This window comes from Gekko japonicus, unplaced genomic scaffold (assembly GCF_001447785.1).
Source record: "Gekko japonicus isolate JY-2015 unplaced genomic scaffold, Gekko_japonicus_V1.1 scaffold25, whole genome shotgun sequence".
Lineage (NCBI taxonomy): Eukaryota > Metazoa > Chordata > Lepidosauria > Squamata > Gekkonidae > Gekko > Gekko japonicus.
The window spans coordinates 2,497,597-2,515,740 of NW_015171502.1; the positions used below are offsets into that span (position 1 = coordinate 2,497,597).

The window sequence follows — 18,144 nt, forward strand, 5'->3', positions numbered from 1 at the left end:
GCGAGGGCGGTGCAGCTGCTTGTGGGAAATCGGTCCCAATCTCTTCTTCTTCTTCTTCTTCTTCTTCTTCTTCTTCTTCTTCTTCTTCTTCTTCTTCTTCTTCTCCTTCTCCTTCTTCTCCTTCTCCTTCTTCTCCTTCTTCTTCTTCTTCTTCTTCTTCTTCTTCTTCTGCTGGTGATTGGAAGAGAATCGGACCGGTGGCATGCCACAGGAGGCCGGAATCAGAGCAAGGAAACATCCGTCCCACAGGGCTTCGGCTTTTTTGCTCAGTTTGGCCTCTGCCCTTGATAACCCCCAGGAACCGGGAGCCAGCTAAAACGATAGCGTGTTATCCAAAAGGGGAAAGTTCTCTGACCTTCAGCTGCAGGCCCGGTTCAGCATTGGCCCGGAGGGCCCCCCCCTGCCAGTACACCTGCTCCGTCTGCTTCCACATGACCACGTAAAAGCTGGCGCTGTCTTGGTAGGCAAAGATGAATCCCGCGTAGTCGTCGTCGGTAATGGTGTTCACGTGGAAGGTGCCTTCGAAGTCGACCCCGTTGAACGCCGTGTACCCTGCCGCAGGGTGGGAGATCGGGGGTTAGCGGACATCTGGCCGGGAAGGGGAAGGGGGAGGCTGGTTCTCCCGCCAGGCTACCCAACGAACTCTCTGGGGCAGCACAACGAGAAAGGCAGTGGTGGAACACGAGGGCGCAGCTCACTCGTGGCCATCAGCGTGAGGACCGACGAGCATTTCCCCCCGTGGACTCCCACTGCCGCTAGTCAGGGCTGAGCAGAGTCTGTGTGGCAGCGATGGAGGCAGTGTGTTTCACAGGGTTACCAACCTCCAGGTAGGGCCTGGCGATCTCCTGGAATTATAAGTGATCTCTAGACTTCAAATTATCAGTTCCCTTGGAGAAAATGGCTGCTTTGGAAGGTGGACTCTACGGCATTACTGTTGGAATATTCAAGATCTACAATGCACCTACTTGAAGAAGATCTGAAGATCGCCTTACAGGGGGACAGCTGAAGGACTGCTAGTTAGCATAGCTAGATTAGGGACCTCCCACAATTTCAAATTATGTCCTTGCTGTCTCCTGATTGGCTCTTTGGAGACTTCCTGCTCCGACTGAGCCCTCCCCTCTTCGTTCCTGCCTCTCACAGCAGTTAGTCAGTTAGTTAAGCCTCTCCGCCTCTCCTCTGTTCTATCAGAGTTTATTTCCTCTTTAATAAACCAAATTATTTTCTTTAAACAGTCGGTGCTCTGTTCCTCTGCATGTTTAAACTCTGCCAACAATTATACCCCGCTGAGGTCCCTCTCCTCCCCAAATCTCACCCTCCCCAGGCTCAACTCCCCTCAAATCTCCAGAAATTTCCCACAATGCAGCTGGAAGGGGCCTTCAGTGAGGAGGCAGGTCAGGGCAGCACCCTTCCTGACCTGCCAGAGTTTCTGCTGAGGGAAGAAGGACGGGGAGGGTGATTTCATCTGGTTCCCCCCTCCTCACTGCAGCCCCCCAGGCCGCACAGGTTTTTGTTGACTTGAGTCTCGCAGCCTCCAGTATCAGCAGGGTGAAGTTCTCAGGGGACTGTGGGGGATAAGGGGGAAGGTGGGAAAAATCCTTTCCTCACAAACACACGCTTTCCGCAAGATCCAAGCTAATACGTCTGTTCCAAAAAAGGTGGGTACATGAAAAGTGGTTCCTACCTACTGCCAGGCCTGGGTCACTGTTCATCGTCTGCACAATCTCCATGCCCTGTGAGAGGGAAGAAAGATGTTGAGAGCGTCAGAGAGGAGGAAGCTCTGTATTAAGCACAGGCAAGTGGCCACCCAGGGGAATGGTCCAGCCCCCATGATCTGCCAAGCGTGACACTTCTGTCCAAAGATCCAGACCTCTGATGCTTCTCAGCGATTTTTCCCACCTGAAAAAGGAGCAAACGACTCTTTAAACCCCTCCCTGCCAAGTGTGAACCTCAGAGGCCTTGGCCCTTCTGCGACACACCTCAGCTCTTGTAAGAAGAAGAAGAGTTGGTTTTATACCCCACTCTTCACTACCCAAAGGAGGAGGAGGAGAAGGAGGAGAATAGGTTTATACCCTGCCCTTCACTACCTGAAGGAGTCTCAGAGCAGTTTACAATCTCCTTTCCCTTCCCCTCCCCACAACAGACACCCTGTGAGGTAGGTGGGGCGGAGAGAGCTCTTTTGAGGACCGCTCCTGAGAGAACAGCTCTGAAAGAACTTGTAACTGACCCAAGGTCACACCAGCAGCTGCATGTGGAGAAGTGGGGAATCAAACCTAGTTCTTCCAGATTAGAGTCCATGGTCGTAACCACTACACCAAACTGGCTCTTGGAGGAGTCTCGGAGTTTCTTACAGTCACCTTCCCTTCCTCTCCCCACCACAGACACCCTGTGAGGTAGGTGGGGCTGAAAGAGCTCTGAGAGAACTGTGACTGTTAAGCCGGCCACTTAACAAACGAGTCAGAGAGTGATTCAGCAAAGATCAGCTTTATTCAGCAACTCGTAACTCAAACTCCAACATAGATCAACTCAGATAGCCAAAACAGCTTTTGCATTGAAGCTGTTCCACTTTTAAACTTTCCCGGCTAATGTAGCCACGCCTACTATACAATACCAACCAATAAGATTATATACATAAAGACCAATCACAGACGTTCCCGCTCAGGGAGCTTGATTGCACGTGATTGGTTGGTTCTTCCTGGGCTACCAATAGGATTGGAGGGATTAGGATCCTAGCCCAGGACGAAGCTTAACACAGCACTTCAATGAGGTGGTTCACATACAGTTATGTATTCCATTGGCAGCTACTGAATACATCACAGTGACTGACTCAAGGTCACCCCGCTGGCTTCATGTGGAGGAGTGGGGAACCAAACCTGGTTCTCCAGATCAGAGTCCACTGCTCTTAACCACTACATCAAGCTGGTTGCCAGGGCCTTGCAACCAGCAGGAGGCTTGAGGGGGCTGCAGTGACCCAGAAGAAAAATTTAAAAAGAAAAATAAGGCCTTGTCTACTTCACAGGAAGTCCTGACCACAGAGTTCCTGGTGGTTCCTAGAGCTACTCAAAAGTGACTGAGGCCGCTCTAGCGATGGGCAGAAACTGTATAGAACTCTATGGTCAGAACTTCCTGTAAGTAGGCAAGACTTTATTTTCCCTTTTCACAGGATGATCATGCTGTGTACCCATTTCCATCCACAGATCAGCCGAACATCGGTGGGTAAGGGCTGCAGTTGGCCAAAGGTCTCTTGCCGTAAGCCGGCAAATGGGAACCCTAGCTCTTCACTCCTGTGTGGGAGGAAATATAAGGGCACATAGAAACGAGCAGCTACAGTACATAAGAGGAGGGCTCTCCCAAGGCCTCTGCTGCTGTTCAGAATGGAAAAGACGGGGTTAAAGAGCCCTTTGGCTACTTTGTGCTGCTGCCGGGACATTAGAGCATGGAGAAAACAACACTGCCCCTTCCTCAATTCAAAATATGGCTCATATGAAAAATACGTTGCCAACCAATTTGCCTTACATCAGTGATGGCGAGCCTTTTAGAGACCGAGTGCCCAAACTGCGACCCAAAGCCCACTTATTGATCGCAAAGTGCCAACACGGCCATTTAACCTGAACACTGAGGTTTTACTTTAGAAAAAAACAACTCCTACATTAACTTAAGATGATCCAAACAAAGTAAGGAAAGCAATCCCAAATGCTTTCATTGACTTAAAATTATTTGGCAGAGAATTCGACACTTTAATGATGGTCTGGGCCTGGCTGGGGCGATGGCACGCGTGCCCACAGAGAGGGCTCTGAGTGCCACCTCTGGCACCCGTGCCATAGGTTCACCACCACTGGCATAGATCATCAAATACGGTGTGAAAATTTGGTCAGATGTCTCAGCAATTTAGAGAGCCAGTTTGGTGTAGTGGTTAAGGCTCTTAAACTGGGAGAACCAGGTTTGATTCCCCACTCCACGAGCAGCTGCTGGATTACCTTGGGCAAGCCATAGTTCTGTCAGAGCTGTTCTTCCAAACAAAGTAAGGAAAGCAATCCCAAATGCTTTCATTTACTTAAAATTAATTGGCAGAGAATTCGACACTTTAATGATGGTCTGGGCCTGGCTGGGGCGATGGCACGCGTGCCCACAGAGAGGGCTCTGAGTGCCACCTCTGGCACCCGTGCCATAGGTTCACCACCACTGCCCTACATGGTGTGCCTGCTGTCAAGGTAGCCTGTAAGCTCCACCTCCCTTTGACCATGAATAGCTTTCCCCGGGGAGAACAAATGAGTTCCATTTATGCAGCCCCGTTTCCCAAGTTCGATGCACTGAACACGAAATTAAGCAAACTCTGGAGGATGGCAGAAGACAGGAGAGCCTGGCATGATGTGGTCCACAGGGTCACAAAGAGTCGGACTCAACTGTGCGACTGAACAACAACAAATTCCCCAAGTGTGTGGATTTTTCATTTCACGAAACCCAACACGCCTCACTGTACCTGATTGAGAACCACCCAGTTGGGGTCGATCTGGGCGTCACCTTCGGGATCCAGGATAACCGTCTGATACGCGCGGAAGTCGGTTAGCGTCACCTCAGAGCTTTCCGGGCACACGTCTATCGGATCGGCGACCGTGTCGTTGTCGAAGTCCTCCTCGCATGCGTCTCCTATGCCGTCACCTGCAGGTAAGGGATGTGTTGCAAAATGTACACGGAAAAATGCTTGAAGAACTATGCAATGACCATCTATACCATATGCACATGCATTTGCACGCATTAGAGGGGTTCAGGAATCCACTCACTCCTTGAAGTACCCGGCCACCCATCCTACACCATCTGAGTGAAGAAATCTTATCCTCACAACAATCCTGAGAGGTAGGTTAGACTGAAAGTGTGAGACTGGCCCGAGGTCACCCTACAAGCTACTGCGGCACAAGTGGAGATTCGAACCTCGGTGTCCCAGATCCTAGTCCGACCTGCTAACTACTACCGAGAGAGCCAGTTTGGTGTAGTGGTTAAGTGTGCGGACTCTAATCTGGCAGAACTGGGTTTGAGTCCCCACTCCTCCACTTGCACCTGCTGATGTGACCTTGGGTCAGTCACAAGCTCTGGCACAGCTGTTCCTGAAAGAGCAGTTTCTGTCAAGAGCTCTCTCAGCCCCACCCACCTCACAGGGTGTCTGTTGTGGGGAGGGGAAGGGAAAGGAGATTGTAAGCCGCTCTGAGACTCCAAGTGAAGGGCGGGGTATAAATCCAATCTCCTCCTCCTCCTCCTCCTCCTCCTCCTCTTCTTCTACACCACACTAGCTCTAAGACATTCTAAGGACCCATTTATGAGACTTCATTGCTGACAGAAGTAATTTGATATATGAATCATGTGCCTTTTGCATCACAATTTCATTTTGTTGCTGTCAGCGGGATTTATTCTCTGTTTTTCCACTTTCACTGAAACCCGATGGGCATGCACGGTGAAAGCGAGGGGAAACACCCATGCATAATAGGCCATAGCAAGTTAACCTTTTTTGGAGTTAATCTGTTCGCAATAAGTTAAAAGTACCTACAGGAATATGTCATGTGAGATGTGCAATTTTTGTAAGTAAAATTTCTTTCTCTTGTAACCATTGGAGTCAGACCATCTTTGTAATTTGTTTGAACAGCATTTTCCCCTTAACTGGGAAACCGTGGAGGATCGGGGATGCTGTGAAAAAACTCCTGTGCTTCCAAGGCAAACGATTTTTATTTATTTATTTTCACATTCAACTCAATAGTCTGGAGGAGCATTCAGTCTCGCAAGGCCGCAACCTCACCTGGAGGCAGTACAGACCAGACAGTGGATACTAGTCTGTCTTGAGTCTAAACCAACGTGATGTTGGTGAACCACGACTTGGTGTTCCAACTGTGTGACCAAAGCTCAAAAAGCAGCTGCTGAAGGTGTGTGTGGGGGGAAGTTCCAGAATGGACCCTGGTTAGGGTTGCCAAGTTGATCGGACTCACCGGCAAGGGAGCGTCGCCGGGGTCCGGGAGCTGCTTCCGGATGCGCGCGCGCGCCGCCAGAACATCACAGGAAGTGACGGACGACGTAGAGCATGTTGGGGGCATGGCCCCAATCGTTGGAGGGAAAACCATAGAGTTTTCCCACCGACGATTGGGGCCACGCCCCCAATGTGATCTACGTGGTTGTGTCACTTCCTGTGACGCAGCCACGCTGCGCTTCCAGGGGGCGGGGTTCCCCCCAGGGCCCGATTCCGCGGTGGCAGCGGAAATCGGGCCTCCAAAGCGGGGGTTTACCCACCCCCCGCCCCCACTTGGCAGCCCTAACCCTGGTGCCGGGGTAATTTTTAGTTTCCCAGTATCCAAATGGGTGACTTACGACTAGCACTGCTGAACATAGGGGTCTCCAATATGGTGCCCATGGGCCTCACAATGCCCCTTGACACCTTTCCTGGCGCCTGCCTTGAGAAAGTGGGTGGGCCGAGGTGGGGCTTCTGCCCAACAAGGCTTCTGATTGGCCGACAGAGATTTGATTGGCTGCGCAGACTTTAAAAACATCGCTCTGGCAGCAGCACAAGAATCTTCACTGTTCGACTGGAGGTAAGCTGCAGCGCGTGGGGATGCCAGCCTCCAGGTGGGACCTGGGGAATACCCTGGAATTACAGCTCATCTCCAGATCAGTTCCCGTGGAGAAAACGGATGCTTTGGAGGGCGGACTCTAAGGCACTGTGCCCCACTGAAGTCCCTGCCCTCCCCAGGCTCCACCCCCCAATCTCTAGGTATTTCCCAACCTGGATCTGGCAGCCCCGCTCCCCCCCATCCCTCACCACCGGCCCAGGGGGACCTGGCAACCCTATGCGGCAGCCATTTTGCGACGGGCTCTGCCTCCTGTGGCAGCCATTTTGTGGCTGTGTTCGCCATGCTGTCTTAGGCTTCTAAAGCTGCCCATAGGCTGAAAAAGGTTGGGCACCGCTGGCTTTACAAGATCAGAAACTTTTTGCAGATGTTCTTCAAAATCCAGGCCACCTGATTTTCACGGGATAAATCTGGCTGATGAAAAGAGGAACCGATCCCAGAGGGAAGACTCACGGGTTTCTTCCCACAAGGGAAACTCAAAATCAGAACAGGGATATTCAGTATTCAGATCAACCGAGCCAACTTTCGGATTTTGTTTTTCCTCTTGCTTTGGAACAATAACCTGCGCAAAGCCAGAATCCAGCACCACCCCTCCTCCCCCGGCACTCACTGTCCGAATCCTTCTGGTTCGGGTTGGCCACAAGGCGGCAGTTGTCGGGGCCGGGGGGCACATAATCAGGGATGCCATCGTTGTCGTCATCGTTGTCGCATTCGTCCCCCAGCCCGTCGTTGTCCGAGTCCAGCTGAGAGCTGTTTGGGATCTCTGCACAGTTGTCTTTGGTGTCCTGATGACCGTCACCATCACTAGACAAGACAAGAAGGAGTCGCGTGAGTGAGGCTAAGGGGGTATATGCAAAAAGAGCCCTCCTGTAATTGTTGTGGGGGGGAGGGGAGAGCAGCTCACTGAGATTTTTCTAGGAACAAGTACCTAGTACTTTTTGTTGCAAAGATAGGAAATATTTGCAAAATCTTCCTGGTAAGACTTTGGAAGCCAGACAAGAAGCCCACTAAGATTTCCAGGGCCCTGAATACCTGTTTGCCCTACCCGTTGACTAGCATGAAATGTTTGTGAACTGTTGTCAAGTTGCAGCCCACTGGTAACCAGTGTTCCCTCTAAGCTGAGATAGTGTGAGCTAGCTCACAGTTTTTTAAGCCTCCGGCTCACACATTTTTTTGTCTTAGCTCAGGAAGGACGGCTCCAGAGCAAACTATGCAGTAGCCAAATCGCTTGCTCACAACTTTAATGCCAGTAGCTCACAAAGTAGAATTTTTGCTCACAAGACTCCGCAGCTTACAGGGAGCATTGGTGGCGACCCTGTAGCATTTTCAAGGCAAGAGACATTCAGAGGTCATTTGCCATTGCCTGCCTCTGCAGAGTGACTCTGGGCTTCCTCGGTGGTTTCCCACCCAAGTACTGACCAGGGCCGACCCTGCTTAGCTTCCAAGATCTGATGAGACCAGGCTAACCTGGGCTACCCACGAAATATGAACCATACAGTATGCAAAATAATTTGCATAACTTATGCACGCTACAGAATTCAACTTGGCATCACAAGTAATTCTGATACGTTAATTTCATGAGCCCTTTCAATTTCATATAGCACTGTTAGAGAGTTTCATATCCAATATATCAGTAATCCTCACAACAGCTTTGTAGGGTAAACCAATATTCTTATTCCGGGTCTGTGCGTGTGCTGAGGGTGAGTAGCTTGTGTAAGACCACCTGGTGAGTCAGAAGCAGAGACTAAACTCAAACCGGGTTCTTCTACATTAGCCACTGTGCTACGCCAATGTCTCTATTGATCTTAGCAGGAGCAGGCCTGTAGCCAGGGATTTTGTGGCTTGTGGGGCTGAAGTTCTCAGTGCAGAAAAAAAAAAAGTCATTTAGCCAACAGAAAGCTTTTACCAGGATAGATCTCTAAATTGTAAGCTGTTAGCCACTTTAGATGACAGTTCTCAGCTGTTCCAAGTTAATAACTTCTGCCAGCCTAACCAACAATTCTGATAACAAGCCAACTGGTGGGGGTGAGGACATCTATAGTCCAGAAAGCTAACAGGCAGAAAAACTCTCTTCCAAGGAGACCAGTTTCTTGACAAAGTTAGAAGGGATCCTAGAGGTCACCTACTCCAACCCCCTTCTTCAGTGCAGAAACTAGTCAACTACAGCACCCCAGTATGCTTAAAGGAGTGCACAGAAATACAGGTTTGGTGGACAGCAGCGGTAAACAAAAGAGCTGCTGAGACACATGACTGAGAATGGTGGGGGCAAGATTGCTTGGAATTCTCAGTAAGAGACAGTTGACAGTTGAGAGCTGACAGTTGACAGAGTCAGTTGGAAGAGAGTTAGCTGAAGAGCTATTGAGAGGAAAGTAGCCTCTGGAGCTGAGTTAAACAGCAAGCCAGCAGTTTGAGGAAAACTGGGGCTGAATAATGTTCCTAACTGGTACCCTCTACTGAGAGAGGAGAATGAACGGAGAGGAGAAGCAGTAAAACTTCTCAGTAAATACAAAACACCAGATACACTGCTCCAAGGGAATCTGTAAGGTGGTTATAGGAAGGACTAAAGGTCTGGGCGGAGACTAGGAAAGCCAGAGTAGGTGCACCAGTCAGTCTCGGGAACCAGGCAGATAAAGTCCAAAGGCAAACCACAGTCAGATACTGGAGAGTGGAATTACAAACGGTTTCTGTGTACTAAAGACAATCTATGACAAACATAGAGTGATGAGCCTACAGCCTGTGTGAAAGCAGAGTGAAGTTTTTAATCTATAAAGAAACAAAATATCCTGTGTAAATATCCCGTCCCCCTGTTGAGTTTTCTGTGAAATAAAGAACTGTGCTGTTTGCCTTTCACAAGCACTGGTGCCTGACTTTTTGGTAAAGGTTTGTAACTGGCAGCTGTCCTCCTTCCATCCACAAGAAATATAAACCCCAAAGAGACTACTTTTTAGTGTGGTCAGCCAAGAAAAAGTAAAGGCAGGGCTATTTTTGGGCAGGAACGCACAGGAACGGAGTTCCGGCTGGCTCCCGAGTTGGCCACGCCCAGCAGGAACTCATTAGCATAACAGGCCACACCCAGCAGTAGAAACTCATTAGGATTGGCTACATTAGGGGTGTGTGGCCTAACATGCAAAGGGTTCCTGCTACAAAAGAAGCCCTGGGTTTTGACAACAAACAAGGTAAACAGAATAAGAAGCAAAAGGTGAGTGTGTCTGGATGACCACACTTCTGCGAACATGGGGTGTGTGGCCTAATATGCTAATGAGCTGTGCTGTCAGGGGTGTGTCCTAATAAGCAAATGAATTTCTGCTGTTGGGTGTGGCCTATTATGCTAATGAGTTCCTGCTGGGCTTTTTCTACAAAAAAAGCCCTGAGTAAAGGTGATCAGTTACTTCAGAATAAAACAATCTGAATCCAGTACAAATAAATATATACAGGGATGCCCCAACTCGGTCATGACAATGGCCGGGAAGAGGTCGTTGTGTCATAATGCCTTTTAAAAAATGCTTCAAAATGATTGAAAAAAGCATTTACAGGAGAAATCCTTGTGGGGCTGTGCCTTTAAGAAAGGGGGCGGAGTCCCCGAAAGCTACGGGCCTGAGCAGGAGGTACATATAGCTCAAATTTAACTGTAGCTTCCCTTTCATTTACCTCCTTGTGGAAGATAAGGCTCATATTTCATAAAATGAGCCAGCACTGAAGAGACCCTATTTCCCTGTGTTTCTGTTTGCATCACACTTACCTGTCCTGGTTGGTGTCACACACGTCACCCACCAAGTCACTGTCTGCATCTGTCTGAAAGACACCAGGGGGCTCAGGTGAGATCTGGAGACCCGGCCCATGCAACCCCCCCCCCACAATGCAATCAGCTTTTGACCAAAATGAAATTCCCCACTTCAGTTTCGTTAGGTTTCCAATTCTGCCATTTCAGCATTTTATTCGTTAGCTTAATCAGTTTAGTCATTTAGTTTTTTAAAAAAGTCTCACTGACATCTTTAAACATGCTGCCAGCTGGGGTATTTGCACATCACCTCCTCTGTGCTGGAGGCTCTGCTACAGTTTCTGCCAATGACAGGGCCCAGCAAAAGTTCGTTTTAGGAGAAACTCCGCAAGACAATTCCAGTTAGGAGAGTTCGCTGGAGATGCTCTGCCTGCACCCGATCCATCTGAGCTCTGCCCGCCTCCATAACTCCTCACCCACCTTTATCTACATGGAACATGGAATTCAATTTGCTCATGTTCCTTTCTGTGGTGTATTCAATGTGCCAATGTATGTATGTAAACGCAGTGATTGAAACACCATGTGAAGCTTCATCCTGGGCTAGGATCCTAATCCCTCAATTACTATTGGTAGCCCAGGAAGAGACCACCAATCACCAACATCCAGTTCCATGAGACGGAACACTTGTGATTGGTCCTTATCCGTACAACCTCATAGGTTGGTATTGTAAAATAGGGCGTGGCTATATTAGCCGGGAGAGTTTAAAAGAAGAACAGCTTCAGTGCTAAGGCTGTTCTGGCCAGGGCTCTTTTTGTAGAAAAAGCCCAGCAGGAACTCATTAGCATAATAGGTCACACCCAACAGCAGGAACTCATTAGCATATTGGGCCACACCCCTGACAGCACAGCTCATTAGCACATTAGGGCGCACCCCCATGTTACCAGAAGTGTGGTTATCCAGCCACACTCACCTTTTGCTTCTTATTCTGTTTACCTTGTTTGTTGTCAAAACCCAGGGCTTTTTTGTAGTAGGAACTCCTTTGCATGTTAGGCCACACACCCCGAATGTAGCCAATCCTAATGAGTTCCTGCTGTTGGGTGTGGCCTATTATGCTAATGAGTTCCTGCTGGGTGTGGCCAACTTGGGATCCAGCCGGAACTCCGTTCCTGTGCGTTCCTGCCCAAAAATAGCCCTGGTGCTGGCTATTCGAGTTGATCTGTTGGAGCTGAGTTACGAGTTGCTGAATAAAGCTGAATCTTTTGCTGAATCACTCTCTGACTCGTTTGTTAAGCAGCCGACTTAAAACTTTCTATTACCCAATGGGCAACCAAGGCACCTGCCCAGGGCCCTGCAGTGAGGAATGGGGACTGACCCGAGGGGGAAAAGAAGCAACTGAGTAAGCTCCACCCACTGCTGCCTTCAACTGTCCCATCTGGACCTTGGGCACCTGGCTTCTGACGGCAGTGCCTCCTGCCGGCTGCCCCTTGCTTGGCCCTGGCATGGGGAGGGGCAGTGATTCTGGGGCCCCATCCTGGACTTCTGCCCAGAGCCCGAGAATCATTTAAGATCACCCCTGTTCCTCTCAAATGATCTTGGCATCTCCAATGCTTTCCTCCCTCTGTTCTCTCCCCATTGCCAAACTCTACTGCAAGATCCTTGGGCCAGAGCGGTGGCACAGGGGATTTATCCTCTGGTTAAAACATCTGAGCTGAACAGAACTGCTGTCAGTTCAAGCCCCGTGCTGGTGTGAGCTACCAGCCTTGTCCCCAGCTCGCCGTCCACCCAGCGGTTCAAAAGCTTCCGCGAGTAGATAAAATGGGTACCACTCCTTAGAGAGGGTGGGCACACTAAACCCCCCAGTGGGGGAGGTGTTAGCCGGCGAACGGAATGTCCAGTGCGTAAGATCGAAAGCCTAGAAAGAACTCTTCGGCATCAAGAAAGCCTGTAACGGGCTGTCTGGCCAGGCGGTGGCAGTGCTGCACTGCAACTTGAAGCAGTCCTGGAGAAAGCTGACGACATCAAGCCATGCCGAGGGAAAATGCCGTTGGAACATGTCTGACCCTACAGCTGAACAAACTCCCCGTCGGCTGCGAACGTGTGTGATTTAAAGATTTATATGTTGTCTTTCCTTACCCCTCTGAATCATTGTTAGATCTGTGTGTATATGAGTAACTGTAAATCGCTCAGAGCCAGCAAGCTCTGCAGGATTGAGCGATTAATAAATTGAAAGATTATTATTATTATTATTATTATTATTATTATTATTATTATCTCCAGCTCTGAAGAGCACCCCTCTCAATGTGGTATGATCCGTTCCCTGATTCAGAACCAGAATTTTCTAACCCCAGCAAGCCTCTCTCTCTCTCTCTCTCTCTCTCTCTGTGTGTGTGTTACGTGCCATTAAGTTGCTTCTGACTTATGGCAACCCTATGAATTAGACCTCCAAAATGCCCTCTCATTCACAGCCTTGCTCAGGTCTTGCAAACGGAGGGCCTTTGTGGCTTCCTCGATGGAGTCAACGCCCCCCCTGTTGGGTCTTCCCTTTTCCTGCTGCCTTCCACTTTTCCTAGCATTATTGTTTTCCAGTGAATCCCATCTTCTTATAATGTGATCAAAGGACAGCAGCCCACGTTTAGTCATTTTAGCTTCTAGAGAGAGTCTAACAAGCCTAAAGGTAAAGCATTCCCTTGCTCGAAAGCCAGTCGAATCTGACTCTAGGGTGCAGTGCTCACCCCCATTTCCAAGCCGAAGAGCCAGCACTGTCCGAAGACGTTCCCGTGGTCATGTGGCTGGCATGACTAAACACCAAGGCGCACAGAATGCTGTTACCTTCCCACTGTAGTGGTACCTATTTATCTACTTGCAATTTCTTGCTTTCGAACTGCCAGGTTGGCAGGAGCTGGGGCCAGAGACGGGAGCTCACTCTGTCACACGGCACTCGGGTCTTGAGCTGCTGAGCTACCAGTCTTCAGCTCAGCATCTTAACCTCTGAGCCACTGCGGCCCCTAGCAAGCCAACCGGCTATCATTCCTTGGCCCTGTGGAGTACAATGCCCCCCTCCGCCCCCCGCACCAAATGCTCCTACCTGAGTGGGGTTGCTCATCTCCGGGCAGCTATCGCAAGCATCGCCCACCCCATCTTCATCCCGATCTGTCTGCAGTGGGTTGGGTACTTTGGGGCAATTGTCTAGTCCATTGGGGATGCCTGTAGAAGGGGAGAAAGGAACAATTAAAGGTTCAGCCCACTGCCCCACTCTGACTCACAGCAAAACTATTGAATTGGACTCCTGCCTGCCCACGCACCTGAAAGCACTACTGCCTCCTGTTTGGCCTTATTTGTATGTTATTCAGGAGTATCGTTGCAGATTTTTGACTGGACAGAGTCACCGCTAAAGTGAGGGACATTCAGTATATATGGAGTTAGGAAGGAGGAGGAGGAGATTGGATTTATAACCAGGGGTCATTTCGTAGAAAAAGAGGTGCAGGCACTCATTAGCATAACTTATTAGCATAACTTATTTGCATATGCCACACCCCTTGACATCACCGAAAGTGTGTCAGAAGGCAACACCCACTGCTCAGGCTCCACTGGACTGCAGATCTGCCCTCACAGAGGAGGGAGAGCCTGTACCTGAAGGCGGCCCGGGGGGGGGCTCTGCAACTTACCTGGCTGCCTCTTGCTGAGGGCTGCTGGGAGCAGTGGCCGGGGCTTGTTGCATGTGCCCACCCCCTGTGCTCCTTACTGCCGGAGCTCCGCTCCTGTGCGCTCCCGCAGGAAATGACCCGTTTATAACCCACCCTTCACTACCGGAAGGCGTCTCAGAGCAGCTTACAATCCCTTCCCCTTCCCCTCCCCACAACAGACACCCTATAAGGGAGGTGGGGCTGAGAGAGCTCTTTTGAGAACTGCCCTCATATTCACAGAGTCACTGAATCATAAAGTTGGAAGGGACCTCCAGGACCATCTAGTCCAACCCCTGCACAACACAGGAGATTTGCAAAGACCTCCCCCTCCACGCCCCCAGTGACCCCTGTTCCATGCCCAGAAGATGACAAAAAAAGCCTCCAGGATCCCTGGCCAAACCGGCCTGGAGGAAAATTCCTTCCTGACCCCAAAGTGGCGACTGTCCCTGGGCGTGTAAGGAAGGTCCACGAGGCGACCCTTCCTGCCCTCCCTCTCACGATCTGCCCAAGTTCACAGAATCCACAAGGCTGTCGGATGGCCATCGAGCCTCTGTTTGGAAACCTCCAAAGGAGGAGAGCCCACCACCTCCCGAGGAAGCCTGTCCCACCAAGGAACCGCAAATGGTCAGTGCCGCTTGTCAGACAGTTCCAGGGCAGCTGCTCAGTTTGCTTGGGCCACACAAGAGTCCAGACCAGGGGTCGTTTCGTAGAAAAAGAGCTAGGGGAACTCATTAGCATAACTCATTAGCATATGCCACACCCCCTGACATCACCGGAAATGTGTCATAAGGCCACACACCCCGCCCCCAATGGTCCCAGCCGCCACCACCGGCCTTGCAGCTCCACTGCCAAGCCCCATGAGGGACCCGGCGGTGGACCTGCAAGGCCGGCGGGAGTGCAAGGAAGCCCTGCGAAGGCCCTCCCTGGCCCCAGGCAGGCAGGGGTGGGGAGAGGCGGGGAGGAAGCAACTTACCCTCCCTCTTCTCCTGCCTCCTCCTGGCTGAATGAGGGCCGGTGGTCCAGACCCACGTGCTGCTTCTAGGGACGGGGAGCCCCTTGAACTGTGCCGTCCAAAGAGCCCCCCCCTGTATCCCCCCTCTGGCTCTTCTCCTTTGAGTGCCCTCACCATCCCCGTCAATGTCGTTGTCACAGGCATCGCCCTCCCCGTTGCCGTCGGTGTCCTTCTGATCATTGTTGGGTACGTTGGGACAGTTGTCGCAAGCGTCCCCGAACGAGTCGGTGTCTGAATTCTGCTGGTCTTTGTTGGGGAAAAGACGGCAGTTGTCCTGCATCGGTGACAGAGAGAGAGAGAAAGATTATGTACGCCACACTGACCGTGGGGGGGGTGTGGGTCAGATAACAACCGTAAGAAGCTTCCTGATACAGAGTCAGACCGTCGAGTCTCGCACTGTCTCCTCTGACCGGGCCAGGGTCTTTTCCAGCCTGCACCGCATGAGACCCTTAAACTGGGGACTGAACTTGGCATTTTCAGCATCGCCTGCGGAGCCAAAAGTTGCTTCACTGCGGCCGGGGTCTCGGTTGGTTGTCGAAACCAGGCCCGAGTGGGAGTCTGATCTGTGAGCCCCTGATATTCTGAGGCCCCCAGCAGGCTTGCATCCAGGATTTTTTGTGTGGGGGGGCATTTAAATGTTAAGGGGGCAGTTAAACTACATTTAATTAAACTAATCTGAATGCCTGTCTTTAAAGGGGGAGGCCCCGAGCCTGTTTCTAGCCCTTCCTTTCAAAGGACAGGGCAGCGAGCACAATAGTTCCTAGAACAAAGCAGCTCACAGCTCAGAGGGTGTTTAATTGCCTCCAGAAGGCATTCAAAGGCCTTCTGAGTTCCCTTCCACAGGGCAAGAAAGCTTAGAAGGGCACTCAAGAGTGGCCCCTTCAGTACATCTCCCGCAATCCCCCTTTCTGCTACCCCGGTCCTGCTGTGTACCTCCTAGGTCATGGTAATTTGCATGTTTCCCAAAGGCTCATGGGAATGCTTTGGAAAGACTCACCATGACCTAGGTGCAGGGCTATTTTTGGGCAGGAACGCACAGGAACGGAGTTCCGGCTGGCTCCTGAGTTGGCCACGCCCAGCAGCAGGAATGTATTAGCATAATAGGCCACACCCAACAGCAGAAACTCATTAGGATTGGCTACGTTAGGGGTGTGTGGCCTAACATGCAAAGGAGTTCCTGCTACAAAAAAAAGCCCAGGGTTTTGACAACAAACAAGGTAAACAGAATAAGAAGCAAAAGGCTGGATGACCACAGTTCTGGTAACATGGGGGTGTGGCCTAATATGCTAATGAGCTGCTCTGTCAGGGGTATGGCATAATATGCTAATGGGTTCCTGCTGTTGGGTGTGGCCTATTATGCTAATGAGTTTCTGCTGGGCTTTTTCTACAAAAAAAGCCCTGCCTAGGTGGTATACAGCAGGACAGGGGCTAGCAGAAAGGGGGACTGTGGGAGGTGTATTGAAGGTGCCGCTCTTGAGTGCCCTTCTAAGCTTTCTTGCCCTGTGGAACTCTCGAAAGGCCTTTAAATGCCCCCTGAGCCATCTTTTCCCAGGTCCCATGATGCCCTCCCCCAAGAATTCCCCAGTGGGAGGGAGAGGAAAGCCCGAGGGCAAGCCATGGTATTGCTGCCTGCGGGGGTCTCGCCTCAAAAATAAGATTTCTACACACACAAACACACACACACACACGCACATATTTAAAATACAAAAAATTACCCCCCCAATAAGGTTTCTGGCATGGATATTTGTGGGGCGGGGCTTTTAACAAAGGGGGCATGGCCCCAAAATGCCCCACTGTAAGTACGGGCCTGAGCCCCAGGCAGCTGCCTGCACTGGCTATTGGTTAGAGCCGGCCCTGCCCATTCCTCGACCCAGGCTGACCAGGAAGCTGAGAACTGAGCACCTCTACGTTCTTGATCCCATCACCGTCTGCATCGTCATCACACTGGTCCCCGATGCCGTCGTTATCTGCGTCCTCTTGACCCGAGTTTGGTGTAAACCGGCAGTTGTCCTGTGTAAAGTCAGAGGGGTGTGTGTGTGACAAAAGATATTAGGGGCTGCCTTAGACGAAGACAGATCGTTGGTTGACAAATTAATAATATGTTGTCGAAGGCTTTTGCGGCTGGAGTTCATTAGTTGCTGTAGATTTTCCGGGTTGTGTGGCTGTGGTCTTGGCATTGTAGAACCTGACGTTTCGCCAGTAGCTGGGACTGGCATCCTCAGAGGTATAACACAGAAGGATGGAGTACTCTCTGTGTCAAGAGTACACCATCTTTCTTCGACACAGAGAGTACTCCATCCTTCTGTGTTATACCTCTGAGGATGCCAGTCCCAGCTACTGGCGAAACGTCAGGTTCTACAATGCCAAGACCACAGCCACACAACCCGGAAAATCTACAGCAACGAATTAATTATAATTAATGCAAAAAATATGCCCAGTAATTTATATTATCAATATACATTATAAGCCCTGATCTGGACAGCCCAGGCTAACCCAATCTCATCAGATCCTGGAAGTTAAGCAGGGTTGGCTCCAATGTTCCCTCTAAGCTATGGAGTCCTGTGAGCAAAAATTCTACTTTGTGAGCTCCTGGCATTAAAGTTGTGAGCAGGTGATTTGGCTACTGCATAAATTAGTTTGCTCTGGAGCCATCTTTCCTGAGCTAAGACAAAAACGTGTGAGCCAGAGGCTAAAAGACTGTGAGCTAGCTCACACCGACTCAGCTTAGAGGGAACACTGGTTGGCTCTCGTTAATACTGGGACGGGAATCCAGGGTTACTACACAGAGGCAGGCAATGGCAAAACACCTCTGTTTATCTCTGCCCCGACCTGGATGGCCCAAGCTAGCAAAAACTCTGGTAGAAGCTACTTTTACCTAGTTTTTCCCCAAATACCATAGTGTCATTGAGACATTGCAGCTTGATGATGTCACTTCCTGTGTGTACAGGAAGTGACGTTCCCACATGGCCTGGGGCTTCCTCTCTCTCTCCTGTTAAGTCCTCCCCCCATCCCCTGCTGGTTGCCAGGTAGGGCCTGGCAAACCTAGCTGTATCCCCAGCCCCATTATCTACATTTTTTCATGTGGGCTAGTATTTCCTCCTCCTCCTCCTCCTCCATCATTCACTCCAA

At 50.5% G+C, this 18,144-nt stretch overlaps 1 protein-coding gene across 1 annotated transcript in view; it reads right to left on the reverse strand.

Annotated features, from left to right (window-relative positions):
- The window catches only part of THBS3 (thrombospondin 3), a 66,860-nt gene that overhangs the window by 13,533 nt on the left and 35,183 nt on the right, over positions 1–18,144 (reverse strand). Inside the window, exons 13-20 of the mRNA XM_015419109.1 lie at positions 16,918–17,025; positions 15,130–15,289; positions 13,406–13,524; positions 10,342–10,394; positions 7,213–7,406; positions 4,478–4,656; positions 1,682–1,730; positions 356–552 (exon numbers count right to left, since the gene is read on the reverse strand). Of these exons, the coding sequence (XP_015274595.1) occupies positions 356–552; positions 1,682–1,730; positions 4,478–4,656; positions 7,213–7,406; positions 10,342–10,394; positions 13,406–13,524; positions 15,130–15,289; positions 16,918–17,025 (1,059 nt within the window). The remainder of the gene's footprint in view (positions 1–355; positions 553–1,681; positions 1,731–4,477; positions 4,657–7,212; positions 7,407–10,341; positions 10,395–13,405; positions 13,525–15,129; positions 15,290–16,917; positions 17,026–18,144) is intronic.